The 26,805-nt window shown below is 37.2% G+C and overlaps 2 protein-coding genes across 3 annotated transcripts in view; both read left to right on the forward strand.

Moving 5' to 3' along the window:
• The window catches only part of LOC148955523 (uncharacterized), a 93,989-nt gene extending 81,753 nt beyond the window's left edge, over positions 1-12,236 (forward strand). The window contains exons 12-13 of one of the 2 annotated variants that reach the window (XM_089102681.1): positions 1,541-1,719; positions 9,352-12,236. In XM_089102681.1, coding sequence (XP_088958807.1) covers positions 1,541-1,719; positions 9,352-9,643 — 471 coding nt within the window. In that variant the 3' untranslated portion in view covers positions 9,644-12,236. Of the gene's footprint in view, positions 1-1,540; positions 1,720-7,626 lie in introns of both variants that reach the window. The other variant, XM_089102684.1, reaches the window with a different exon arrangement.
• A 10,430-nt stretch (positions 12,237-22,666) lies between these two features.
• The window catches only part of hd (humpty dumpty), a 38,573-nt gene continuing 34,434 nt past the window's right edge, over positions 22,667-26,805 (forward strand). Inside the window, exon 1 of the mRNA XM_089108229.1 lies at positions 22,667-22,691. The gene's annotated coding sequence lies outside the window, so the exon portion shown is untranslated. The remainder of the gene's footprint in view (positions 22,692-26,805) is intronic.

Raw genomic sequence — 26,805 nt, forward strand, 5'->3', positions numbered from 1 at the left:
ATGCAAAATTATGGTCGAGACAACTCGGCTCAAAACTAAACAACTCGGATAGCCAACAGAAAAAAAAACTGAAAGAATTGAAAGTCTAAAACCAGACAATGTGGAAAACCAACAAAATTACAAAATTGACGAACAAATAAAAACCAAAATTAGCAAATGGAAGAATGGATTAACCAATATCCTAATACCAAGAGTGTGCAACTCAGTAACATCTACGAATAGCAACGTCTAAAGCTCTCGTTTAATACTAGTAAATGAATGATTTTTTTTCGCTTCGCAACAACCGCAATAATTTCTCTAGCGATTTAACATCACATTTTGTCTAACTTTAATCAGTGTTTCTTGTGCGCAAGCCCTTTTATATCTGAGAAGTTGGGGGTGCGTGTTGTTTTGCAAATGCGAAAATGAAACAGGATTCATCTCAGGAATGAATAGCTTCTCCTTTCAGAAAACCAAATGTAAATTACTTATTCTATGTCACCAGTATCAGTTCAAAGCTGAACCTAAGTTTTGATAATTCTATATGTCAAAAATTTTGAATGGCGGACGAAGAAATTGAGTGGAGTTCTATGAGGCTGGAGATATAATGGAGTTCAAGTGAATGGATTTTAAGTTGAATGATGATTGAATTGCAAGGGCTGAGTTGAAGGGAGCTGTGTTGCACCCACACCAGAAGAACCAAACATTAATTTTCCAATTACTTTTAAATCTTGAATGCAGAACGTTTTGACATTCATTTTAGACAAATAGGCTTCGTCTCTTATTTATGACTGAAACATTCAACAAGTTTTTGGGTATACCTTTAGGGACTTCCGACATTCCCGAATACCCGTTTCACGGTTTTTCTTCAGAGTCGAGATTTCTAGAAATAAACTAAAATAGTATAGTACCAACCTTTGTTGGAGGAGGCTGCTACTCTCCTCTGTGTTTCTGCATATAAGAGTATAATAAAAATTAGCATATAAGAGATTGGTGTGTCAATCTGAAAGTCTTTATAAAGCAAAGGGATATGGTAAGTTGTTGAGTATTCTTTTATTTACGTCAAACTTATAACATAATAAATAAAGCAGACGAGAAGCAAAGCCTGTCCATGGTGTAGGAAACACTTAATCAACATAGCTTTAAAAAGAAGAGAAAGAATGAGAAGAAGAAGATACTATTTTCTTGAAAGTTTACTGTAAATTTCATCATATCAAACGGCTAACAAGCTAATGTAAAAAAAAAAAGGAAAATCTCGTAATGTAAAGGGATGTGTAGAAGAAAGGGACGGAGAGAGAGAGAAGGGTGGGTGGGTGTACGTACAAAATATGAGAGGTAATGCTGACAATTAATTTCGCCCACACGGTCTAAACATAGTTGCCGCCCCGTCGCAAGTGCTTTTTTTGGGGCGGTTATTAGTAATTTAGTTATGTTTTTGTTTCTAAATAAAATAATTGAATTGATAATAAAGAGAAAGGAAGAAAAAAAAAGTTGATTCCAAAAAGGCAAAATTTACAAGCAATTGTAGAACAAAGGTTAGAACGTAGTTTTCTTTTTATAGGCAGGATCTGAGATTTATAATGCGGCATGTCGACTGGAGCAGGAATATTTTGAAAACTATTTACTAGAGCTGGCCCCTAACTACGTCAATGATGATAGCCGAAATGGCTCTCGTATTTCTAGTGTATCTTCAGAAGCCTTCGAGGAAGAAGAAGAATATGAGGACGATCCTGCCTCCAGGTACTATTTTCATTGCCAGTTGCACTCTCTTGTCGTTATCATTGCTAGAACAAATACGAAGCGACTTTTGAAATCAAGTTGTTATTTACACGTATTACTTACTGTTTACTGTTTACTTACACGTATATTGTCTTTGCACCAAACAAATTTGTAATTTAATTGCGCCTTGATAAGCTCGCAAACTATTTTTTACCTACAAGTGAAAATACGCTACTTTTCTTCTGACCCGCGTGTGGGGGGATGGGGGAATCAGGCAAGAATCCAGAAAAGAATTTTTGAATCCTTTGCTCAGCAAAATATTAATATTTTTCAACTGTTCTCCTTCTCATAAAGTCCGTTATTTTTCATGTGTTTTCTTTGTTTTTCGAACTCCTTTCCCTTTCGAAAACCAAGTTTAAAAAAGGGAACTTTTATTTTTCTTAAAGACACGTAACATCTCCGACTCAATTGCATTAGGGCCTATATATCCGACCGAAAGTAATTTTCATAAATCTAAATTTGAGGTTCCAAACTGAGAGAACTTTGAAATCGCTCAGTCTAGATTGTAGCGGATCTCTACTGTTAAGTTTTAAGATTACTGCAGCTGCCCAAAAGTGGGAGAAAGTTTCTACGTTTCTGTCAGTGGTCGCTAGTACTCCTGTTTATTCAATGGATTCAACAACCAAAGTAGATCGTATGCTGACGCATAATTCACCATCGGAATTTAGTTTATGAATCTCATTTCGCTTCCATGATTTGATCAACCGACTCCTGTGAACTAACAATAGGTTTTTTTGGCCTCATTATCAAAATTAGTTTATTGGTCAAGACCCCCTCAGCTCCACTAAAATAAATAAGTTTTTAGGGTAAGTCCGAAAATATTCTCAATGTGCTTAAACTTTTTTTTCCAGGATTCAAAAAATGTTCGAGATATAAAATCTTTTTTTTAAGGGTATTTTAAGTCGTTGCTTTGTTTTATTTGTTGAAATATTTTTTTTGTAATTTTATTTATGTGTTTTTATACTCCTTGATCTTGAGTTAAATACATAAACTTTAGTTTAATGAGGCTACACTGATGTAAGTTTGACCCGAGAAGATTGATTCTGTTCTAATAAAGGTCCCAAATTGTAAAATTTCGAATCTACGTAGGTTGCGGTCTCTAACTTACTTTACTTACTTAAAGCTCTTGCTCGGCAGCGTCACCAGCGTAGAGGGAACCAGTCGTCAGCACCGTCAGTCTTCTCCAGAGTGGTCGGTTCAGGGCAAGGGTTGTTACTTCAGCCGGGTTGATGTTTCTGGAGGCAAGTCTATCATGGATGAAGCCTGCCCATCTGGTGCGTGGTCTTCCCCTAGGATACCTACAGCCGTGTGCTGCTGGGTTGAAATCAAAGATGAATCGGGCGGGTGTTTCGGCAGGTAGACAGAGCAGATGACCATACCAACGCAGCGAGCGAGACTCAAGCTGCTCGAACAGGGGTGGGAGTTTGAAGGACCTGAGGATTTCCGAATTTTGTAACCCGTCGGGCGATCGGGGGCGTTCGATTTTTCGGAGGTGTTTCGTCTGGATGGCATCTACCTTCAGCGTCTGTGTCTGAGTCAGCGACCAAGTCTCAGCAGAATAGAGCATAACGCTGGCAACCGAAGCAGAATATATTCGTGCTATTGTGAGACGGCTGATCTGGGGTTTATGGAAGACCGTTTTTAGAAGGCGACCGAAGACAGAGTTTGCTTTTGCCGCTCTTGCTGACTTTTCGGCATCTAGGCTTCCATTTGAGCAGACAATTGAACCAAGGTAGGTAAACTGCTTGACTACCTCTACAGTCTGGCCACAAATTTCCACAGATGACAGGGGGTTGGACAGCGTTTTCTCAACGGGCATTATCTTGGTCTTCGACCAATTTATTTTCAGACCGAATTTCTCAGCGGCAGAGGCCAGTGTTTCAAGTGTAGTTTTGAGGTCACTAATGTTTTCGCATATCAGTGCCACGTCATCGGCAAAGTCGACGTCTGAAAGAACTCTTCCAGCAAAGCCTATGCCAAACGGCTGCACCTGCTGTGTTTTATTCAGAATGTGGTCTATTACACAGTTAAAGAGCTCAAGTGCAGCGGCACATCCTTGCCGGACACCATTTTTAATTTTGAAATATCCAGAAGGCCGTCCATTTACGATCACCGCACTTTCAGTGTTATTATACAGCTCTTTGAGGAGACGGACGATTTTCGTGGGTACACCAGCAGACTGGAGGATTAGCCATAGTGACTGCCTATCAACAGTGTCGAAGGCAGATCGAAAATCGACAAAGGCAATGTACGCCTTCCTCTTATATTCAAGAGTTTTCTCTAGTAGCTGTCTAATCGTATGGATTTGCTCGGTGGTGGACCTGCCTGGCATGAAGCCAGCTTGCTGGGGGCGACGCAGGGCATGGAGGTATCTTGTTGCCCGTTTGAGAAGCAGCATAGTGAAGAGCTTTCCAGGAACTGAGAGTAAAGTTATGCCACGATAATTGATACATTCTGCTATACTCCCCTTCCTCTTGTAGATTGGCACAAGTAGGCTCTTCTTCCAGTCTGAGGGGATTTTTTCAGAGTGCCACACAAGGTTAAACAGCATTCGAAGCCAGAGGATCATGGCTGGACCCCCATTTTTAAGGAACTCCGATGTTAGGCCACATATTCCGGGCGCTTTGTTATTCTTTAGCTTGCGAGTGGCAGCTTTTATCTCCTCCGCTGTAAATTCAGGACCATCAGGAACAGGTATGGTAGTAGCAGCAGCAGCTGCTAGCTCATGGTCCGTCTGGTCTGGTGGATCTGAGTTGAGCAGTTTCTCAAAGTGGTCCTCCTATTGGCGGAGGCATTGTGATTGGTCGTAGATATTCTCACCGCTAGCGCTTCGAAGGTATAGCGTAGTTTGAGTGTGCTGACCTGAGAGCTCACGAAGAATCTTGTAGGTGGCTCCACTGTCCTTTTTCTTGGCGGCCTCTTGCAGTTTGGATGCCTTGCTGTCAATAAAAGCCTTGCGGTCTTTATGCAACATGGAATTGCGCTCTTTGTTTAGCAGTCTGTATGTAGCCATGTGCCCGCCAAGACGCGGTTCTCGCCTGAGCTCTATGATGGCAAGGGAGTGATTACTGTTCCAGTCCTTTTTCTTCCGTTGCCTCATTCCAACAACGTCAGTTGCTGCCGCAAGACTGGTCTCTTTGAAGGACTTCCATGCAACTTCACTATCATGGTATTGACCAAGGACCTCAAATCAGTTGGATAACTCCACATGGTACCGATCAGCTAGAGCGGGGTCCTGTTGGATGCGACCGGCATAAATTTTCTGAGAAGACTGGCTGTTCTTCATAGCGTTGAGGTGGAGCTTAATATTGGCTGCAACTAGCCGGTGGTCGGTGTTCCCGAGCTTGGCACCACGGTAGGTGCGGCAATTCTGGACAGACAACAGCCATCGTCGACGTACGATGATGTAGTCGAGCATCTTCTTTGTTGATCCATCATTGCTATACCAGGTGTACTTGGCTATATTTGGTCTCTGGAACCATGTGTTCGCAATCGTTAGATTGTGGGCCAGACAACAATTCGGCAGCCTCTCTCCATTATCGTTTAGGCTATCCACTGTAACAGGTCCAACAGCGAGATCCCACAGGCCTGATTCGTTTGAAATACTTGCATTCATGTCTCCTAGGAGGAGGAGGTAGTCATGGGGAGGTACAGAAGATAGTTCAGAACTAAGCAGGTTATAGAAATCGTCTTTGTCTTCTTCATCAGTGTCGTTTGTGGGAGCATATCACTTAATGAAAGTTATTTTGCCGTGCTTACTATCCAGTCTTGCAGTCAGGAGTCTAGGCGATACTGGTTTGAATGACAGGAGGGCCCTACGTGCAGCACTGTTCAGTACTAGGGCAACGCCTCCTCTTCTTTGGCTACCGCCAGACCACAGCAATGTGCGTCCTTCACCTATGTCCTCTTCACCATATCCAGGGAGGTGTGTTTCGGTGATTCCAGCTATTGTGACTTTATATTTTTTAGTTCTTTTGCTAAAAGATGCTTCGAACTGGGTTGGTACAGTGTCAGGACGTTCCGGGTGACCACATTGGTGCCACCTTGGTCAACGATGTTCAGAGGGGATTTTCCTTGGGCGGTCCAAGGTCAATACGGGGTTTGAGATGATATATCCGAGGCTGAATTTCTGGTTCCATCCGTAGCAATAGGAGTTTCAGGAGGAGGGCTGCCAACCCAACCGTTCCTAGATGCATTTGGTTCTCTGGTGGCTAGCCAGGTATCCAGAGGCACGTGGAGGTCATTCTTCATGCGCCAATTTGCATGGGAACTAACTCCGGACGAGCATCATTACCTCCAGCATCATTGCGGTCTCGGTCATAGCCTATGATTTCAAAACCTTATTAAGCTAGGATATGTAGAAATAAATTTGTTTTCTACTGTTTTGTAACTATATTGAACGTAAAGTATTAGCAATATATAACAAATTTTTGTCCTTGGCAAAGATTGAGTTTTTATTCCGATTTAATTTTATCTTGTATTTTTCTTTATATTGATTTTTGAAGGTCCTGTGGGATTGACCGTTTACTTTATTTGTCTTTTTGCCTTTTTTCCTCTTGTTCGCTCTCTTTCTTCCCCGGGTTTACTAGTCTTGATCTTTTTTTTTTTTTTCTTGGTCACAATGTATGGGGAAATCGTATCTCTCTTAAAGAGAGTGTCTTTATTCACAACCTTTTTTTCTTCACCTTTGTCAATTCTTTTTCTCTCCAATCTTTTTTATTCTCTCTTTACTAATTTTCTTTGTCTTACAGTCATGATTACTCTCTATTCTGAATCTGAGGTTTGATTTCTTATAACACTCTTTTAGAATTTTGTTAGAACCCCAAAATTACTAAATTTGTAGAATTCCAATTCATGGGCATATATTGGGGCTGGAATTATGTAGAATTTGAATTCATGAGTATAGGTGAACGCTTTCTTTCAACTAATAACTGCTATTTCTTGCATTGTAGTACACTCTGTATTCCGAATGTGGTTAATGATAAATTCCTCTTTTGTTCCCCCCAAAAAATAAAGTAATGGTTGAACCAATCAATTAATCTTTACGAGCTATAGATTCTAGGCAATTCCAAATAGAAAATATTCCGCAGTCTGATTGTATAAAGAATTTGAATTTCGGTGAAAAATCTGAATGGCTGAAAAGCTGAGAAGTGCATGTTTTTACACATTACAAATTTCTATTTGCACATTAAGAAAAGAACATTTGGAAGGTTACCCAATTTATATTTCAACTTGATTTTCTCATCCCCCTCCCCACAAAAATTCGGACCTCAGATATTCTTGGGATGTATTAGGGAAAATAACATCAGATGTTAACGAAGAAATTAGAAGAAATAAACAAATTAGCTGTGTAATCTCTTAGAAGAAAAGTTTTTCACCTTCTTGAGAAACACAATTGTATACAAGTTGTAAGCTTTTGAATTTTTCCTACAATCAAAAATGTCTGAGCCTTGATATAAATAAGATTGTTGGTCCTGTAGTGGTGCAGTGGTGTTGACCTTAGCTTGGTAATGCTGGACTCAGAGATTGTAGCATTGTTGTAGCAACATATTGCAGGGCCGGTACAGGAACCATAGTAGTCAAGAAGCATCATTAGTCCGATTACTTTACTTTTTAAATAAGGTTGTCGATATTGTAATCCGAATCTGATTGTAGGATTACAAATTGAAATCAAAACCCACAATCAGAATGTGAGGATAAATCATATCGGTTACTTACTTGGTTTAAAAACTACATTCGCAGTAGTTTTTTTGTATGTGTGCTTGTTCCCATACTTGTTTTATTGTTTTTGTTTGTGGGGATAAATATGTGTGTGTTCTTTCCATGCACATGCTTGTGATTATAATATAACCTGGTCTTTCCTTTCAGTGGGGATGAATATCCTGGACCCTCATCTGCGAAAAAACGACGTCGGATTCAAATTCTTCCTGAGGATTAAATCGCTGATATTAATAGTTCTAGGGTCGTTTGTTTTTTTTTTGCTGTAATTTGTTTTAATATTTAATCGAGATCTCGTGTGTCTAGTTATTTTATATTCGAAAAATGTTGTGTTTTTATGTACGAGGGTAATTTATTACTTTATTTCTGAAAATTGAAACTAAACTTATTAAAGCTAGGTTTGAAGTTATCAGTCTCTCTCAGAAAAGTCAGACGTAGTCTATAATCCGTATATCGCTTTCTGCAGTTAAGTGTTGACATCTTGCACTTAACATGATTCCGAATGTGGGGAAAGGGGAGGGTGTTAGTCGTCAAGGCTGGTATTAGATAGCCTTCAGGCATCAGTATGGATTTTGGTATGAACTCTCACGTTCCTCCACTTGATCGTCCAGAGGAAAAAAGATTGATAAATGAACACAGACAATATATAATGTAGTACTAAATAATTCTTATTAAAGTTATTTTTCTTTACTATTGGCTTGATTAAATTGGCAGAAACTATTTCTTATTAGTTTTTTAGCTTAATATATTGGGGGTACATAAATAGAAATTTGTTGCTTTCTTAGAGAGACTATAATCGTAATTTAATTTTTTTTTTTTTTTTAATACTAATTGGAAAACTTATATCCACTTTGTGGAGTTATAATTAAAAGGGTTTCAATGATTTGGGATCGCCTGTTATGATGTACATTTTAATGTCTTGACAACCTAACGGGAACCTAGTTAATAAATCGATGCAACGCGTAGTTTTGAGGGACTATGCAAAGAGTATGGGTAATTTATAAGTGTCAACAACAAAAACATCAGCGCCATCTAGTACTTAGTGACACTTAGTATTTTTCTAGCTTTCTAATCATTTTTCCGTCATGAACATAGATCAGACACTTATCACCGTCAATAGTTAATTATTCTTATTATGACACTTAAAAAAACAGGTATCGCCAAACGCTAGATAGCGTTGATAGTTTTTTCGACACCAGTTCTCAATCGTATAAGTTACCCATACTCTTTGGGACTATCAACATTAATTTGACAAAGTTTTTTCGAAAGGCATTTTGAAATGTCGCACCAGATTAGCCTTTTAGGAGAACTTTTCTATTACTATTATCTGCGTTTTTTTGTCTTTTGTGTTATTCGTATTAGTGTTAATATCCCTATTTTTACTACTTATGTAAATTAAAAAGTATAGGAAAATAATGGGAGAGAAAATTTTAGAGCTTCGATGTGGGTTGTACAGGAGTTAAAGGCAATGGCACGACTGACGGGGTAGCGTAGCTCTGTAGGATTAGAAAACATTTAGACAAGTTGAATTTCAGGTTATTAACACCTTAATTTTATAAGTCGATTTTTTGGATCCAGTCCTAGTTGTTTTTTGAAAGTATCCATATTTTGTATTTAAAACTATTGCGTATTAAGTAACTACGACGAAGAAAGGCGAGTTATATACAATACATGCAAATCTATCCATCATATCCTTTTTGACAAAACTTGGTTCGTTTATCCTTCAGTCCCAGATGAAAAAATACAACTAATGTTTTGATAATTAAGTTTACAAATTGGCTAGGTAATGCTAAATCGTTTAATCAGATTTATTTTCAGTGACGAACTTTCCTTTTTCTCTCTTGTCATTTTCTTATAGCTATTTTTTTATTTAAGCACTTTCCTTATAAAGGAAAGTTCACATTCGCTGAGTTCTCACCTACTCTTTGAGTATTTGTGTTCGAGTCACTGTGGTAACCAGCGAGGTCAATCACTTGTTATCTTGTTTATTGCAACGAGTGTAATCACTGCAGCAGTTTTTCTAAAGTCAAAGATGTACCCATCTATGCCATTTAAGCAGACAAATCATTATTTTAGTTCTTTGGTATGGCTTTTCCGGATACAATATAGAATTGAAGAAGCACATTTAAGGGAATTAGCGTCAAAGACGAGTTTCGAGCTGTCTTAATAGCGTTAAAACATCTACCTTGTTGGTAATATCTCAAATATTAACTATGTTATTTCATTTAAATTCGTTTTATTGTTCGCTTATGTAGCTTTTTGAATTGTGTTTCTGTCTGCTAAAGCGACATTGCCAAGGTTTAAAGAAGTGCTAGGAAACAGTAACGAGAGTTGTTTGCCCGATAAATCTTTTGCTATAAATTACTAAGTTCTTGAACAAGCTATGGACAGAGCGGTTCCTAAGGGGGAGGGGGGCAACCGAGGCAGTTGACCAGGATGCCGTGGCTTGGGAGGCGCCGTGGCTGGGGTATTGCCCATTTCAATCCAATTTTTCCCCTTGATTCGGTTTTTTCGCTTATATTTGATTCGGGAGGGGTGATATAATTAGCTTTTCCTCTGGCACCACCAACTCTTTGAACGGATTTGGCTATGTAGCGCTACTAAGTAAGATAGTAGTGAAAGTTTGCCTCATTAAAAGATAAAGATAAACACTTGCTTTTTCTAAAAGGAATTTGGGAATTTTTGTCCAAGCTGATTTCTAAAAATTTTATTCATCAAAGACTGTTTGACCTGAAAGCGATTGTCAACTGTAACGATCCGAAGGTTAGAGATAGCCTTTTACTCTAATATCGTTTAAGCGTCATTCACATGCGTGTCTAGCTAGAATCCCATATCTAGACCCGTGTCTGGCCAGAAATCAATGTCTAGGCAACTACTGTCAACAAGTAAAATTTAGTGCTTGGCTAAACAAGTTACAGCCAAGCATCCAGTTCTAGACTCTAGAACTCAAAGTGTAGGATTTTCGACTACAGTTAATCAGAATGTGTCAAGAATCACTGTTTCCAGCATCTATGTTTGCATTTTTAAATTGAAATTTTATTTCTATTTTTCCATTAATCTTTATTTCTTTTTTTTCGTTTTAAATGAATATGCAACACCAGACATAATAGTGAAGCACGATAAGGCAATTGTTTACCTGGTCTCATCCATTAGCCAAATTCATACTTTGAGAAAATGTTTTGACAGTTGACAGTTGCAAGGGGACACCTTTACGCAACTTGGCGTTCAAATTTAAATACATCTCATGTGCCCTATGAATAAACAAAATGGCATTTGTCTTGTCTGGAATAATAACACGATATATCAACAAATTCGCAAACAAATATTTGGAGTCTTGTCAGTGGCTCGCACATTAAATTTGATTTTAGGAAACAGAAAGGTCAGATTGACATTGTCTTTTGAGTTCTGAAACACTGAAGGATTTAAATCTTCCAGTTTAAGTTAAAGCTGATTATATAGGCTCCCTTCACAATGATTTTCCGTTGACAAATATTTGGTGACGAAAATGGAAACTGTATGTATCTGACGTCAATTTACTGGTAAAACCTATGCTTATGTGTCCAAAAAAAATTTATCAAGAGCAATTGAAAAGAAACTAAAAACAGGAATCATAATATTGAAAGTTTTGCCAGCATAAGCTCTCTTGATCGGTTAGAAATGACGACTGTAATCCATTTGAAACTAAACTTGTAGTTTTAGCTAAGCACTGAAATTTAGTTGTAAACGGTAGTTACCTAGACATTGATTTCTGGCCAGACACTTGTCTAGACATGTGATTCTAGACAGACACGCATGTGGACGCCGCTTTAGGCATAAAATGAATTAAGAGGAGACCAAAAAAAAACCTGTGATCAAAACTTTAGTCATTTTTTTTCTTTTGTTTTTTGTAGTCAAGCTCTTTTAACACATACTTTACGAGCAGCGAGAGAAATGTATTGCTTTGTATATTAAGCATTGTTTTAAATATGAACGTTTGAATACTTTTGTATGAATACAAGAATATTATTTTTTATATTGACGTTTCGTAATTGCATTAATGCCAATTGCCATTTTTTGTAAATTTAGTTTCAATAAAAACTTTATAATACTTGTGTCCAACGGCTGGTAAAATTAAATTAAAATTCTAATCAAATTAATTTAATTTAAGATGGTAAATTTAATATAAATAGTAATTTTGTAATATGATAAGTAAAAAAGCAAATTTCTATATAATAACTGAAATATATAATATTTCTATATAAAACTGTAAGTTTAGAGTAAAATAAAATTCCAAATACATTTTACAATAAAAATTCAAATTAATTTATAAATATAACTTGACATGTAATTCTTTAGAACAAGAAACGCAACATGATGAATGATTTCCAATTAAAAAAATATTTTCTAGAGTTGTAATTATGCTCCGCCTAATCAATAGTGGTGTTTTACTGTCAACATTTCTCAACTGAGGTGTATTCTGGTGACAAAGAAAGTATGCATGGAGATCGCTTAAAATAATGTTAATTGGAATCTACAGTATTGCAAGGTCGGTGGTATCAACTCAAGACGGTCCAAATTTTCGTTACAACAGTTGTCAAGTCACTAATCTTTCATTATTAGATTTATCTCAAAGAGAAGCTCATTGACAATTTTAAGTCTGGATAATTCCTTTATCCTATCCGGTTGCCTATCAAGGATCTGCTTAGTTTTGTTGTATCTTCTTCTTCTGTGTTATAATTCACTTCCTTTTCTTTTGTTGCTTTTTAAATAAAATGTTTGTAAGGCAATGAAAGCAAGTATTTTAGCAACAAGGTTTTCATAAATGTGCAGTAGGCCTAAAGGAAAATATATATCTTAGAATTAGGCCCTGTCAGCATCTCAATTTTTTTTTCTACTACAGGTGGATGAAAACAAAAGAACATTGGTGTGTCGTTTGACTGAAACTGGCATTTGTTTAGGTACATAAATTGTATGAAACCCCTTCACAATGTAATTTTATTGATACTGAGGTTTAGCTGATACTGCGAGAATATTGAATCAATTGAAGAAGTAAAACTCTCATAGACTTAAATTATGCTAATGATATAAGCATTCTAGATGGAAATGAATGAACTTTTAGAGGTTTTGAGAGTTCACGATGCAAGAATAGGTTTGAAAATAATATTAAGGAGACTAAATCGCTATGGCTATGAATAAGTGAAGGTAAAGAGGTGATGCAACGAGAAAATCGATCCAGTGGTCAGCCTCACTTACCTAGGCAGTATTATTAGGAAATAAGTTGTGTGTAATGAAGAAGTTAAAAGTAGAATAGCCAGGGCACAAGATGTGTTTTCATAGATGTAAAAAGTTTGGAAGAGTATGAAGATAAATCTGCGAACCAAGATCAAAATATTGGAAGCTATAGTGATGATACTGGTCAAGTATGGTACTGAAGCGTGGGTGCTTCAGAGAAAAATTGAGATGGCTAGGACAGGTTCTGCGAATGACAGATTGCCAAAGATAGTCCTTGTCGGCAAACTGTCTTAGAGCCGAACGAAAAGTAGGTCGTCCCCGAATGGGGTGGGAGAATGTAAGGAAAGGATGGAGAAAAATGGTAACGTTTTTGGAAGGTGTAAAGAGGGAGGCTTTAAATAGATCGGGATGTGGAAGGAGCATGCGTAGCTGTGTTGGCCTCAGGCTGCATGGTGCTGCACTAAGTTGTTAAGTAAGTTGAATCAATCAGAAATTTCAATGAAGAATCTGATCGGCTCAAAATAGCGCTAGCTAAATAGTATAATCAAACAGTTTATTTGTAACAAACTGTATGTAAGGAGCGACTCGGCCCAACAGTAACCGCAACTCTAAAAAGGGATTTTGAAAATAATTAATACCTAAAAATTTTGGCTTTTTATGCTGATTCCAAATATATATAATTCATTAAGTTTAATGTTATCAATCAAAGGCAACGAGTCTGAGAAAATTTGCCTGATTTTTGAAAAAGAGGTGAAACACCTAAAAGTCAACCATCTTGAATAGTCTTAATGATAATCAGTTTGAGTATACTACTGAATTCTGCTGTAGAAAATTCAAGCACCTATCTAAGAAAACGTAAAGTTTTGTTGGGTTTTTTTTTCGGGGGTGGTCGTATCGAACCAGGCGTCCAAGAAGATTGGGAGAGGGCTCATTCAGACAGGAACTAAAAGTTCTAGTTACCTTCTTAAGTGACCAAAAAGATTGGGGGGCAACTACATCCAAAATTTTGGATACATTCTACTTGTCTCTCAGTTTTCAGTTTCTTCCTATCGTTGTTTATTTAAGACAAGGGATATTTTTCGTTGAATATTTGTTGAATTGTATTGCTTGTTGACAAAATCGCCATCGACCATCACAATCCATCAGGTCCACAAACTGATCCAGTAATTAATAACAGCAGTCATTTTAGTTTTATTACAAATAGTAGTAGCTTTTATATGTTTTAACTTATACAAATTTCCAAATAGCGTCGTAATGAACAGCATTGTATCCATTCAGCCGACATTTATTTGGAGTGGTGGTTTTAGTTTAAATAGTAGTTTTATTTATTTTTCTCTCATCAAAATTCGGAATATCTCTATGAAGAACCATGGTCACGGCCATAGTACCAATTCAGCTGACAGTCATTAGTAGTCAAGGCCGTACCCAGGATTTTTTTTTCGCGTGGGGTTTTACTCAAAGATTTTTTTTTGGGGGGGGGGGGTACACAAAAAAACTCATACAAAATTCGTTTATATCCATTTTTGTTACGTTTTTACGAGTCAAAAACATTTCGGGAGGGGTTCAAATCCCCCCTTCTGGGTGCGGCCTTGTTAGTAGTAGTCTTAATTTTTTTATATGATCCGACATTTAGCTATTTTCGCTCAGATCGAAGCTCTGGCTTTCCTCCATCCCCTTGCAAATGGATCACGGAATATATCGCAAATAGATAAGATCACGTTACTTTGCTGGGAATTTTACGATTTTTTTTACCTACTTGGTTTATAAAACTGATCAGCCCTTGTTTTTTATGGTGTCAACTAGGTAAAAAAAAAAACATCCTGTCTTGTTCATTAGATTAGGAATATGTCAAATACATACTTACATATATACTACTACCAGAGCCCTTCAAAAGGGGGGGGGCAGCGGGGACAGCTTCTCCAGGTGTCATGGGGGGGTGTACACTTTTATCAAATTTTTCATTTTGATTTCTGACAAATGAAACTTGGAGAGGAAAGAAATTAACAAAATGAAAAATAAAATAAAAGAAGGGGAAAAAACGAGGATTTTGTCAGCCATTGGCGAACCATGAAGAAGAAGAAATAAGCAAATATTTCGACAAGAAACTCCACCGAGTCGTCCTTAGTGCTAAACAAAAAAGAAAGAAAAGAAAAAGAAACCAACGAAAATCGAACCTTTGAAGTTTACTTAACAACGACAGAACAAAAATTTCTTCTTCATGGTTCGCCACTGGCTGACAAAATCCTCGTTTTTCACCTTTTTTTTATTTTATTTTTCGTTTTGTTATTTTCTTTCCTATCTGAGCTTCATTTTTGTTCTGTCGTTGTTAAGTAAACTTCGTGAAGAACGATGTTGGTGCAATATATTGTTTTTTGTTGTTGTTTTTTTCATACCAGGGCACTTCGTATTGAAGAAGTCGTAGAAACTTCGAAAAGGGCTCATTCGATTGGAAATTGGAGTGACTTGTGCCCTTTTTAATAGTCGAAAGTAGTTGTAAGGCAACTAACACCCCTTCCATGCCCACCGTTTCCAGAAACAAATCCAATCAAAATTTTGAGATAGCCATTTTGTTCAGCGTACTTGAATTCCAGATAGAAATTATGTTTTTGAGGAAGACAGTTCCCCACAGCCCTCAGGGCAAAGGTTGTAAGTTATGCCCTGGGGGCATAAGGTTTTTATAGAAGGTGTTGTCGTAGAAACTTCAAAAATGCTCATTCGATTTGAAATTCAAAGGGCTAGTGCCCTTTTTAATAGTCGAAAGTCATTGTACGGCAACTAACCCGCCTCTCACGCCCACTTTTTCCCCAAACACATCAAATCAAAATTTTGAGATAGTCATTCTGTTCAACGTAGTTTTAAGTTCTGGAAATTAGGTCTTTGAGGGTGATAACTCCCCCATAGTCCTCAGGGCAAGGGTTGTAAGTTATGCCCTGGGGGCATATAAGGTTTTTTTTTATAGAAAGTGTTGTCGTAGAAACTTCAAAAAGGGCTCATTCGATTGGAAATTGAAATAGCTAGTGCTCTTTTTAGTAGTAGAAAGTAATTGGAAGGCGATCAACACCCCTTCCACGCCCACATTTCCCCAAACACATCCAATAGAAATTTTTAGATAGCCATTTTGCCCCACGCATTTCAAAGTCCAGGAAATTATACCTTTGAGCAGGACACTCCTCCCACAGTCTTCAGGGCAAGGGTTATAAGATATGTCCTGGGGGCATATAAGGTATTTATTGAAATCTTTATCTTAGAAACTTGAAAAAGGTCTCATTCGATTTGAAATTCAAAGGGCCAGTGCCTTTTTTAATAGTTGAAAATGATTGGATAGCGACTAACGCCCCTCTCAAGCTCACCATGTTCCCAAACACATTAAATCAAAATTTTGAGATATCCCTTTTGTTTAACGTAGTTAAAAGTTTTGGAAATTAGGTCTTTAAGGATGACAACCCACAGCCCTCAGGGCAAGGGTTGTAAGATATGCCCTGGGAGTATATAAGGTTTTTATAGATAGTGATGTTTTAGAAACTTCAAAAAAGGCTCATTCGAATGGAAATTAGAAGGACATGCGCCCTTTTTAATAGTCGAAAGTGATTGGAGGATAACTAACACCCAACATTTCCCCAAACACATCCAATCAAAATTTTGAGATAGCCATTTTGTTCGACGTAGTAAAAAGTCTGGAAAATGTGTTTTTGAGGATTGCTCTCCCACCACAGCCCTCAGGGCAAGGGTTATAAGTTAGGTCCTGGGGGCATATAAGGTTTTTTTTTATATAGAAACCGTTGTCGTAGAAACTTTAAAAAGTAATCATTCGATATGAAATTTAAACGGCTAGTGCCCTTTTAATATTCGAAAGTGATTGAATGGCAAGTAACCCCCCTCTTCCGCTCACCATTTCCCCAAACACATCCAATCAAAATTTTGAGATAGCCATTTTTGTTCAAAGTAGTTCAAAGGCACGGAAATTATGTCTTTGAGGATGACAACCCCCTCACAGCCCTCAGGTCAAGCGTTATAAGTTATGCCTTGGGGCAAATAAGGTTTTTATAGAAAGCATTGTCGTAGAAACTTCAAAAAGGGCTAATTCGATGGGAAATTGAAAGGGCTAGTGCTCTTTTTAATAGTCGGAAGTGATTGGAGGGCGACTAACCCCCCTCTCATGCTCACCATTTCTCCAAACACATTAAATCAAAATTTTGAGATAACCATATTGTTCAACGTAGTTCAAAGGCCCGGAAATTATGTCTCTGAGGATGACAACCCCCTCATAGCCCTCACGTCAAGGGTTGTAAGTTATGCCCTGGGGGTATATAAAGTTTTTAGTGAAAGCGTTGCCGTCGAAACTTCAAAAGGGTTCATTTGATTGGAAATTGAAAGGGCTAGCACTTTTTTTAATAGTTGAAAGTGATTGGCGAGCAATTAAGGCCCCTCTCACGCCCACCATTTTCCCAAACACATCCAATCAAAATTTTGAGACAGCCATTTTGTTTAATATAATTGAAAGTTCTAAGAATTAGGTCTTTAAGGATGAGAACCCCAACCCTCAGGGCAAAGTTTGTAAGTTAGGCCCTGGGGGCATATAAGGCTTTTATAGAAGTTTTGTCGTAGAAACTACAAAAGGGCTCATTTGATTGGAAATTGAAAGGACTAGTGCCCTTTGTAAAGATCGATATGGGTATAATGTATAATTTTTTTTTTTTTTTTTTTTTGTTGTTTAGACCAGGGCATTTCGTATCGAAGGAGTTGTTGTAGGAACTTCGAAAAGGGCTCATTCGATTAAAAATAGAAAGGGATGATGCCCTTTTTAATAGTCGAAAGTGATTGGAGGGAAACTATTCCCACGCCCACCCTCCCATTTACCTTTATGTTTAAAAACTAAATGTTGCCTTAAGGTTAAATCAAAATGCACTGTGCGAATGCTAATTCCCAATAACGACTGAGGGTATTATGTCAAGGAGGCACACTTGTGCCTTTTTAAAGAGGCGACCCACCACAATGTTAAGCGATTTCTGGTCCTAGTGGTCGCAGAGAGACAGCGGTGATCGCATTTTGTAGCCCAAGCTCCAACTAAGAAACGCGCAAAATTTCACCCCCCTCCGACTTTATCTTCATGGGTAAAAGTGGGCCGGAAGTTTCGACCCTCCGACCACAACAGCCCCCCTTTAACGTTGTCCGATTGGGCTGAAATTTAGAGGTTAAGCTTTTCTAGGGCCCGGAAGCTTATCCTCGAAATTTCAGCTCAATCCGATCACTCCTTCCTTGTTTTCCAAAAAACAAATACAGCCACTTAAAGTTCATTTCTCTTTTTTTTTTTTTTTATCAGCGACGCCTACAGGCCAGAGTTGGCAACGGATCCGGGTGAATGAGGACTCATTCGAAGCAGAATTTGACCTGTTAGGGCCTTTTGATATTTTCAGACCGAAAAAATTATCCCCCGAATTTACATTTACGAAAAACCTCGTTTTCCTATAAGAGCCCATGTTAATTTTTCCCACCACAGCCCCCCTTTAACGTTGTCCGATCGGGCTGAAATTTAGAGGATAAGCTTTCCTGGGGCCTGGGACATTATCCTCAAAATTTCAGCTCAATCCGGTTCAATTTGGGTATTTTCCAAAAACCAAATATCAAGTTTTGTGGGGATTTGCTTGCGTCAAAAATAGATACAAGAGACTAAAATAATATAACAAGTGTCTCTGTGGTACAATGGTCGCTGTTCCTGACTGTTAGGCGGAAGATCCGGGTTCAATTCCCAGTCAGAGAAAATTTGTTATATACTGAATTTAAAGTTTAAAAAAAAACTCAGTTTCTTTTTTAAATCCAATCTATTAACTCCTTCGGCTCAATAGGCGTCTCCAGAAGAATGTAACAGTCAGCCTTCAGGTTACAGGTAAGTCTCCACTGCTTTGATAACATGCCGTATACCCGCATGCTCGAAAAAAGTTGGAAAAGAAAATCTTACTGTGCATTTGATTTGAGTATTCAGGAATTAAAAGCCTTAACACAAGAATCTTCAAAAGCGGAGGGTTTGGGAGGCGGCAGCCCCCCGTCTTTAACTCCTGAAAAGATCAGCTAACAGTTAGTCAAGCAATAATAAATTATAAACTGTACAAAAACGTGCAAAAATTATTTGAAAAAAACTACGTTTTCTAAAGAGTTAAAGAGGCTGAGTCACAAGTTCGAACCTTAAAACGTACAGGGATTAGGAGGTGTTGTTGGGGGGCTGCCACCCCCCAAACCCCCGCTTCCGTATATGAAATAGGCTGTGCCCTCCTCAACGCCTCGCTCTTTACGCTAAAGTTTGACTTTCTCACAACTCTTTTTTTTAAACAATAAAAACTTTAGCGTAAACATTTTTTACTAGGGTTATTTTTCTCAAGGGGTTCCTCCCCCTCATAAAGGATCAAAATCTCTTTTGAGTTGATGAAATAAGTCTCAGATTCCTTCCCAAATTTCTTCAATCCAACCCAAAACTCAGCACCTCCCAATCTTTCCGTAACCCGTTGTTCACAAGTCAATTCTATATCATGATTATCTGTAGTTTCTTTTAATATGTCATGGGCCTTTTCCTCCTTCCTAAGCTTTTTCGTCTTATTGTTATTTTGTAAATTTCCCAGTGGGTCTTGGACCTCTTTTTACCCCCTATTATTTATGTTAGTTAGGCATAGCCCATCTAATTTTTCTGCATTTTTTTTTCTTTTTTACTTTTCTCAACTTTTTCAATCGTGGCAAAAAAATCATCATTAAATTTGAAATGGAATCCAGTGTCCACTATCTTTGACGGCATTTCTTCATTGTAGCTCCGTTTAATATTTCTTTTATCTTTTTTAGTTTTTCTTTTCTTTTGCGTAGCATTAAATAAATTGTCATGAAATCTGAATTGGACTCCAGTGTCCATCATCTTTGACTACCTTTCTTCATTGTAGTTCCACTTTGCATCTTTTGTCCCTTTTTTAGTTTTCTTTACTTTTACCGCAGAAACAAATATTTCGTTATCAAGTGGGAACTGAATTCCAACATTTGGTTTTTCATATTGTACTAAAATTTCTCGAACTTTACGAGGAAAAGCGCGTACAATAAATTTTGTCTCCTTTTTCTCTGGCACAGTGAGTGTTTCACCTTGATATGTACTTGTCGGTATCTCATATTCGGTATAAGTGTTTTGGAGTTTTCTGTTTTCTAATAAAAATTTCGAAAAATCATTTTCGCACGTCCTATTTTCAATATTATGTGGTCTTCTTAATTCCGCATCCCATTTCTGTGGATTATCAACATTTTGAACACGAGTATCAAGCATTTCGTTTTTTCAACTGGGTGGCTCATGCTCCCTTTTTGTTTTTTTGTCCACCTCGACACCTCTGGCCTTGGTAACGAGTTTATTTTTCGTTTTAGCATTTAATGTCTGGTAATTTTCATTTTTCTCGCGATCGATTCGTAGACAAATTATTATGGCTATCCGATAGCCTAGAAGTTAGTTGTGATAAAATCTCAGTTTCTGGAATTCCCCAGCGGGCTTCTCTTAGGCCTATCATGGTTCTTTAAAACTCTTGGTGATCTCTCTCTCTCTCTCTTTCTTCCTCTTCCTTTCGTTCTCTGGCAATTCTATCAGCCTCATTTTTTTCTGGCTATTTTCTCAGCCTCCTCTTTTTTCTCTAGCTATTCTGATATTCTTTCTTTCTTCTCTGGATATGCTTTCAGCCACTTCTTTTTGCTCTCTAGCTTTCCTTTCTTTCTTCGTGAAATTTAATATATGTTGTGTCATATCTGCATGACTTCTTTTTAACGAGCCCATGCTGGAAATTGAGCTTCTACTACTCCTGCTACTCGGCCTACTTTGATTTGTTCTGTCATTATATCTTCCTAATTCAGTTTCTGAATCCATTCGTTCTAAATTTGTATTATCTCCAACCCGCAACTCCCCTTCATTTTGCACAACATCTGAGAGATGAGTTCGTCTTTTTTTTCTTATATTACATCCTCCTTGTTTATTTCGTACCCCCTCATTTTACCAGCCAGGTTTACTCTTTCCCGATTCTATTATCTCTAAATTAATTAGTAAATCGTAGCAAGTTCGACAATTGCCACACGCAAAAATTATGGTATACAATTACTATTGTGAATTATTAGCGCCGCGTAATGAGATTCAACAATTTTTCAAATAACCGGAATATCTAGACTTCATTAGAGAATAACGACTTCTTCCACAGCAAGCAATTTTACGCCAGTGAAATATATCTCCGAAAAACGAAAGTAATTTGAATAACTGCGCGAATATTCCACTAGTGAATTAGCTGGACTAAAACTCAAACAGGGGAACTTCCCTGCAAAACAAATCACGTATCCACCCCGGATGCTGGTACTTTCGATGTAATCTCCTCTTAGGCAGATTACTCAATGGGACAGGTGCCTCTCACCTTCCTTATCCAATGTACGCACAAAACTGGCAAATTCTCCTAATTTGACGTCTTCAATAATCTTATAAACTTCGTCACTAAAGATTATATCCACCAATTCACCAATCCACCAAGTCCACCAATTCACTCAAATAATAACCCGACCTTCATTTTTTTCTTATCATTTCTTAAACCCTGTAATACTTTCTAATACAGAGAGATTCCCCCACTGTAAACTCAAACCCAGATTAATTTCACGTTATTTCTTTTTATAATTTTTCCATTATTCTCGTGGAAAACGGTCGATTTTTGTAATTTTCTCTAATTCCCGTTAAGCGCAGGCCAAACCTTAATGAAAGGAGTTGATGAAAGGGGGTTATACCCTTTCTCCTGCACTGCGTCGTTCCTAGGTAGAAGCCTGGCTCATCAAATGTTAAATTTGCAATCTTTCAAAACTGTCCTTCCGTGCCGATTTTTACAGCCTATAGCCCAAACTGTAGTCTAATTTTCACCAGTCTTTTCGAAAAACGTTCATTCTTTTGCTACCAGTGCTGCTGATAGCTCCTTTTTCTCTGACACCAGTATTGGGGGGGGGCAAAGAGGATGGCCTTCACCACCGAAATTGGGGATAAAACCTCTAATGCCCCCAGAGTAATCTGGTGGTATCCCAAAAGCCAGTGCAACTTCTACACGCCACGGATTTCTGCTTTTCCCGTCTCTGGTGGTTTACACAACCGCAAGGGTTCTCTGGCAAGTGTACTTTCCGCATGGTATCAGAGTGCCACACTATTTGGCCCCAGGTTCCATAAAGATCGAAATCCCGCAATTACCCCTTTATAGAAATATATCTGGCTTAGTATGAGATTCTTTTCCTATACCAAGCTAATCTAATCTCAGCCTCGCTGTAGGCTGCCGGTCCTACCTAGGCCAATCAAAAAGGTCAAAGATCTAAAGAAATTTTTTTTTATCTCTATTCACTCTTAACTCTGTACAAGAACTCAAACTGAACTAACTAAAAAAACACTTACAATGCGGGTTGAGCTTAAGCAATGAATAGGTACTATTTTAAAGATGAAGATGGCTTTAAACGATTGTTTGCCTGTTATTTCAAGCAAATTAATTGTCCTGTGTCAATTCTAAATTCTTGGCCAACCTTCTTAAGATCATAGGCGGGCGTGCCTTGTTTGTCTCTCATTCCAGGCAATCTAACGGCCCTATGTCAATTTTAAATTCTTGGTCACCCTGCCTGAGATTCCTGGCAGGCTGGCGACAACAAACAAGTATTTGTCCAATAAGTGAGTCATACTTACTCCCGCCATTTACCCGTGCAGCCACTTAAAAATTTGCGTCTCAGTTACTTGGACTATCTGTATTGGCTTTTTCTTTCTACAATTAGCCATGTCTTGATGCCCTACTGCAAAATACTTGATAACTTCATTCAATTCAAAGGTCCCAACATAGATCTACTTATTATGAAAACATCGTGATAGATCTCTACGCTACCTAGAATTTTCAGAAAGTGTTTTTTTTAGATAGCGAGCCACTTATCTTTTTCAAAATTTAATTTGGCTTAAGTAGGGTATATTTTCTATCTTTGGTGCTCTAGGATTTATAAGGGTATATATGATGCTAATATTTTAAAATTTGATTCAAAGTTAGATTCTTTGAATTCATACTCATCAGTAGCCTGTTTCACTTACTAGACCATTCATAAATTGATTTTACTTCAGGGTTAGCCTATTTTACCTGAGTTGTTTGTTTCTAGTTAGGCTAATTTAAAGTTTCAGAGAAGAAAGACAGGAACCAAACCAATTTTGGTAAAATTCTATTTTAGCTACTTTTCACTATATCAGAAAGGGGTTAGGCTACTCCAATGAGAAAAAAAATACTGGAATAGAAGCTCTCTAGATTATCTCTCATTAGGCCTATCTCATTTAATACAACCCTCTTAAGAGGGTTTAAAATTTAATAGAGTTATAAACATACTAGTAGTATATTTATCCTAACACTATGTGTTAGGATCAAATATACTACTAGTAAGTTTATATCTGTTCTTATATATATACATGCTAGAACTGAAATAGTCTAGAGACTTTTAAGATGGTAAATTTCTAGGTGGCACTATAATTTAGCTAAGATAAAAGTGAAAGTGTCAGGCCTGTTTTTAGCCACTATGATCTTGATCTAAGATCTTGCATCTTTCTGCAAAGATTATTGTTTTTTAACTGCTCTTTGTTCTAAGATCTTACAGCTTACTGATGTTATCAAAAAGTGTGTAAGATGCTATTTTTCTGCTGTATAGAACAATGATGAGAGAACTTTGATGATATACTCAGTATTAGGCCCGTTTTTTAGCACTAAGATCTTACATCTTTCTGCAAAGATTATCGTTTTTCAACTCATCTTTGTTCTAAGATCTTACAGCTTGCTAATGTTAGCAAAATATGTGAAAGATGCCATCTTTCTGCCATATAGAATGATGAGAAAACTTTGATGATCTACTCGTCATTGTTCTCAGACTGCTGATCAGAGCATAACTATGAAAGACGTTTGCACCAAAACGACCAAAGATGTAAGATCTTTGTTCAAAGATTTCACTTTTAAGCATTTTCTGACAAAAGATTCAAGATCTTAGCACATTGATGAGTGAAAAAACAGGCATATTGTTCTCAGACCACTGATCAGAGCAGAATGGTGAAAGACATCTGCATAAAAACAACAAAAGATGTAAGATCTTAGTTTAAAGATTTCACTTTTAAGCGTTTTCTGACAAAAGATATAAGATCTTAGCACATTGATGAGTAAAAAAACATCCTTGTCATTTGATGCCTTTTTTATGTTTTTTCATAATTCCAGGCCTCCCACTGGGTTCATAATTATGAAAAAAGTTCATATTTTTCTTGTCATCAACTGGAAAGCACTTGCAGTTGATGTCTTTTTCCTTATAAAGGACAAGCAAAGCAAATGTATGTGCAAGAGTTTTATTTAAAACGTTTCATACTGTAACACTCAGCATGTTTTGTGAACATACATTTTCTTCTGTTCAAAAAGACATTGTTGCATCTAACTTGGTTCCTATATTGCCCCTATATCTTCTTGTACTAAGCTATCTTTTAGTCTTTTCCTTTTTCTGGCTTGAGTCTTTGCTACCTTCATAGAGTTTTCTAGTAGTAATATTCCTAAATAGTTGATTCAAGCTTATGAGCTGTAACATAACTTCTTGGCAGAAGATCATAAGTTGATTGATTATTCTTTTTTTTCTTTTTTTTTTTACATGGATTCACACTAATCCTTTTTGCAAGGACCTTCTATGCAACATTGGATCTTCTTACTTGGCATTGCTTTATGATGAAACTACAAATGCCAAAGTTGCAAAGGAGTTGAATATCATGATTAGATACTGGTTGGAGACCAAAGAAAGAGTCTCTTTATGCCACCTACAGTCCTTTTTCATAGGACACGCAAAAGCAGAAGATTTATACCAGCACCTACTACAAGCTCTAAAGAATGCTAACCTTGATCTCCATCAAGTCTTGATGCTGGGAAGTGACAGACCTAATGTCAACAAGAAAGTTTGGAGGTTATTTGATTCCAAAGTTAGAACTGTGTGCAGCAACCAAGGCCTAGCTGACATTGGGACATGCAACATGCATTTATGGAACTTGGTTTTTAGTCTGAAAATCATCAAGGACAGACAAAATGTCCCCTTGTTTCTAAGATAGTAAAAGCAGCTCTCGGCATGTTGCATGGGAACGCTGATGTTGAACATGATTTTTCCCGGTCAGGACGGATCATGATAGAGGAAAAATCATTGATGATAGTCAAAATGCTCAATGCTAGACTGATAGTCTCTGATGCTCTAAAGAAGTTTGAGAACAGGCCCAAGATAGTCCTTATTGCCAGAGAGCTGTTGAATTTAGGGTGAAATGTATGCCAGACCTATAAACTGTACCTGGAAGCTGAGTGATCTAGACAGGCTGAAGAGGAATCCAAAAGGAAAGAAGAAGGCAAGAGAAGAAGATTACAAAAAGAGGATGTTATACAAGAAGAAGACCATTGAACACCTGGAATAAGATTTGATTGAGAAGAAGTCAGTTGAAACAAGGAGAAGAGACAAGTAGGAGAAAGGCTTCTTGAAGAAGCTAATGAGAAGCTGAAAAAAGCCATCAATGCCAAAGACTTTGTAGAAATAAGCCTCGCACATGGTATGATTGAGGCTTTGAGCCAAAAGATGCACAAAGAAGATGAGGCAGCCAGAGAGGTTGAGCTGATACAGAACAGGGTAAACAAATGAAAGTCATCCTTAATTTCGTCATATTTTGGCAAAAGGAACAAGTAGTGTGGACTATTTTGTGCTATTGTATTTTGTACTTTTATACAAATTAAACGCATTTAATTGAACTCATGAAAAAAAAACAAGAAGAATATGTGCACCAGTAATGAAAACACCAACTGCCACTTTTTGTGTCCATGGACAGTTTCTGAGGTGCACATATTGTAAATTTAGGTTCATAAAAAGCGCAATCAAAAGTTCATAAGTTCATATTTTTGTGGTCAAAAGTTCATATTTTTCACAAAAAATCTAGCAGGAGGCCTGTAATTCAATAATTGCTTCTGGGGCTAATTGCAGCCCTTAAAGGGTCCCTGAAGGTATTTTAAATGAATTATTAAAGATCATAAAAAAGCATCAAATGATGTTTTCACCTTCATCCTAGCTTAAGCAAAAATATACAGGAAAGTTTAATCTATATGACCCACTGCAAAGTTGCCATAAATTTACCCACCCACACCCCCTAATGTGCAAATATATACCCTGAATTGGAATATACTATGAATTGTTGATAGCAAAGTTTCAAATCACAAAATTCAGTCCTATTTTTGTTGACAACATTTGAAAAACTTGAAACAGTAGGAAAACAGTTTACATTTGATTTGCCTAATAAGTATAGGTTTAAATTGTTATAAATAAGTATTTTTGGAACACATTACTCTTGAACAACTTATTTATAAATACAGACATTTAATATTACTAATTTTGTGTCCATTTCTATCTTGTTGTTTTTTTTTGCATTTTTGACAATTCAACCCTAGCCCCTCCCCCACATGTAAGCCTAGCCCTAGGCAATATAGAACATAGAATTAAATTTGCACTATTTGATTCCATATTTTAGCCTATGTTTTTTTCAACATAATAGTCATTACAATAAAATTCTGTACAAGCTACTTTTCACTATCTTTGAAAGTGATTAGGTTAGGAAAATAAAAATTTCAGTAATGAATCCAGGGCTAAAACATATTCTGGGAAGATATTGCCAAGTTATTATGTTAACCCTCTTCTGATTTCTATGTCTTGAGCAAAAGTTTATGTTCTGTTATGTGAGTAAAAATTTTAAGCCATATCAATGGGTTTATTTCAAAATCTTGGAAATGTATTTGCAGATCTTTGAAACCTCATAAATTGGGTTTGAGCAAAGTTGTGAAGCTGAAAATACCTTTCTTGTACTTCTTTGAAGCTGAAGGTCTATTTTGCAAGGTTTCACTCTTATGAACGGTCATCAAAGGAAATTTCTAAAGGTCAGGGCCCTGTAGAGAGATAGGGGTAGAGGTAGGTACTGCAAAATACCTTCCCAGGACATGCTTCAATCTGCTATCCCTAAAAGTTTCATTTTCCGAACCTTACCAATTTCTGTCAGTGAGTTCTATATTGCTGTATATAACTTATATATTCTGT

The sequence above is a fragment of the Artemia sp. Qi Xiang Cuo genome, chromosome 2 (assembly GCF_049724085.1).
Source record: "Artemia sp. Qi Xiang Cuo chromosome 2, ASM4972408v1, whole genome shotgun sequence".
Lineage (NCBI taxonomy): Eukaryota > Metazoa > Arthropoda > Branchiopoda > Anostraca > Artemiidae > Artemia > Artemia sp. Qi Xiang Cuo.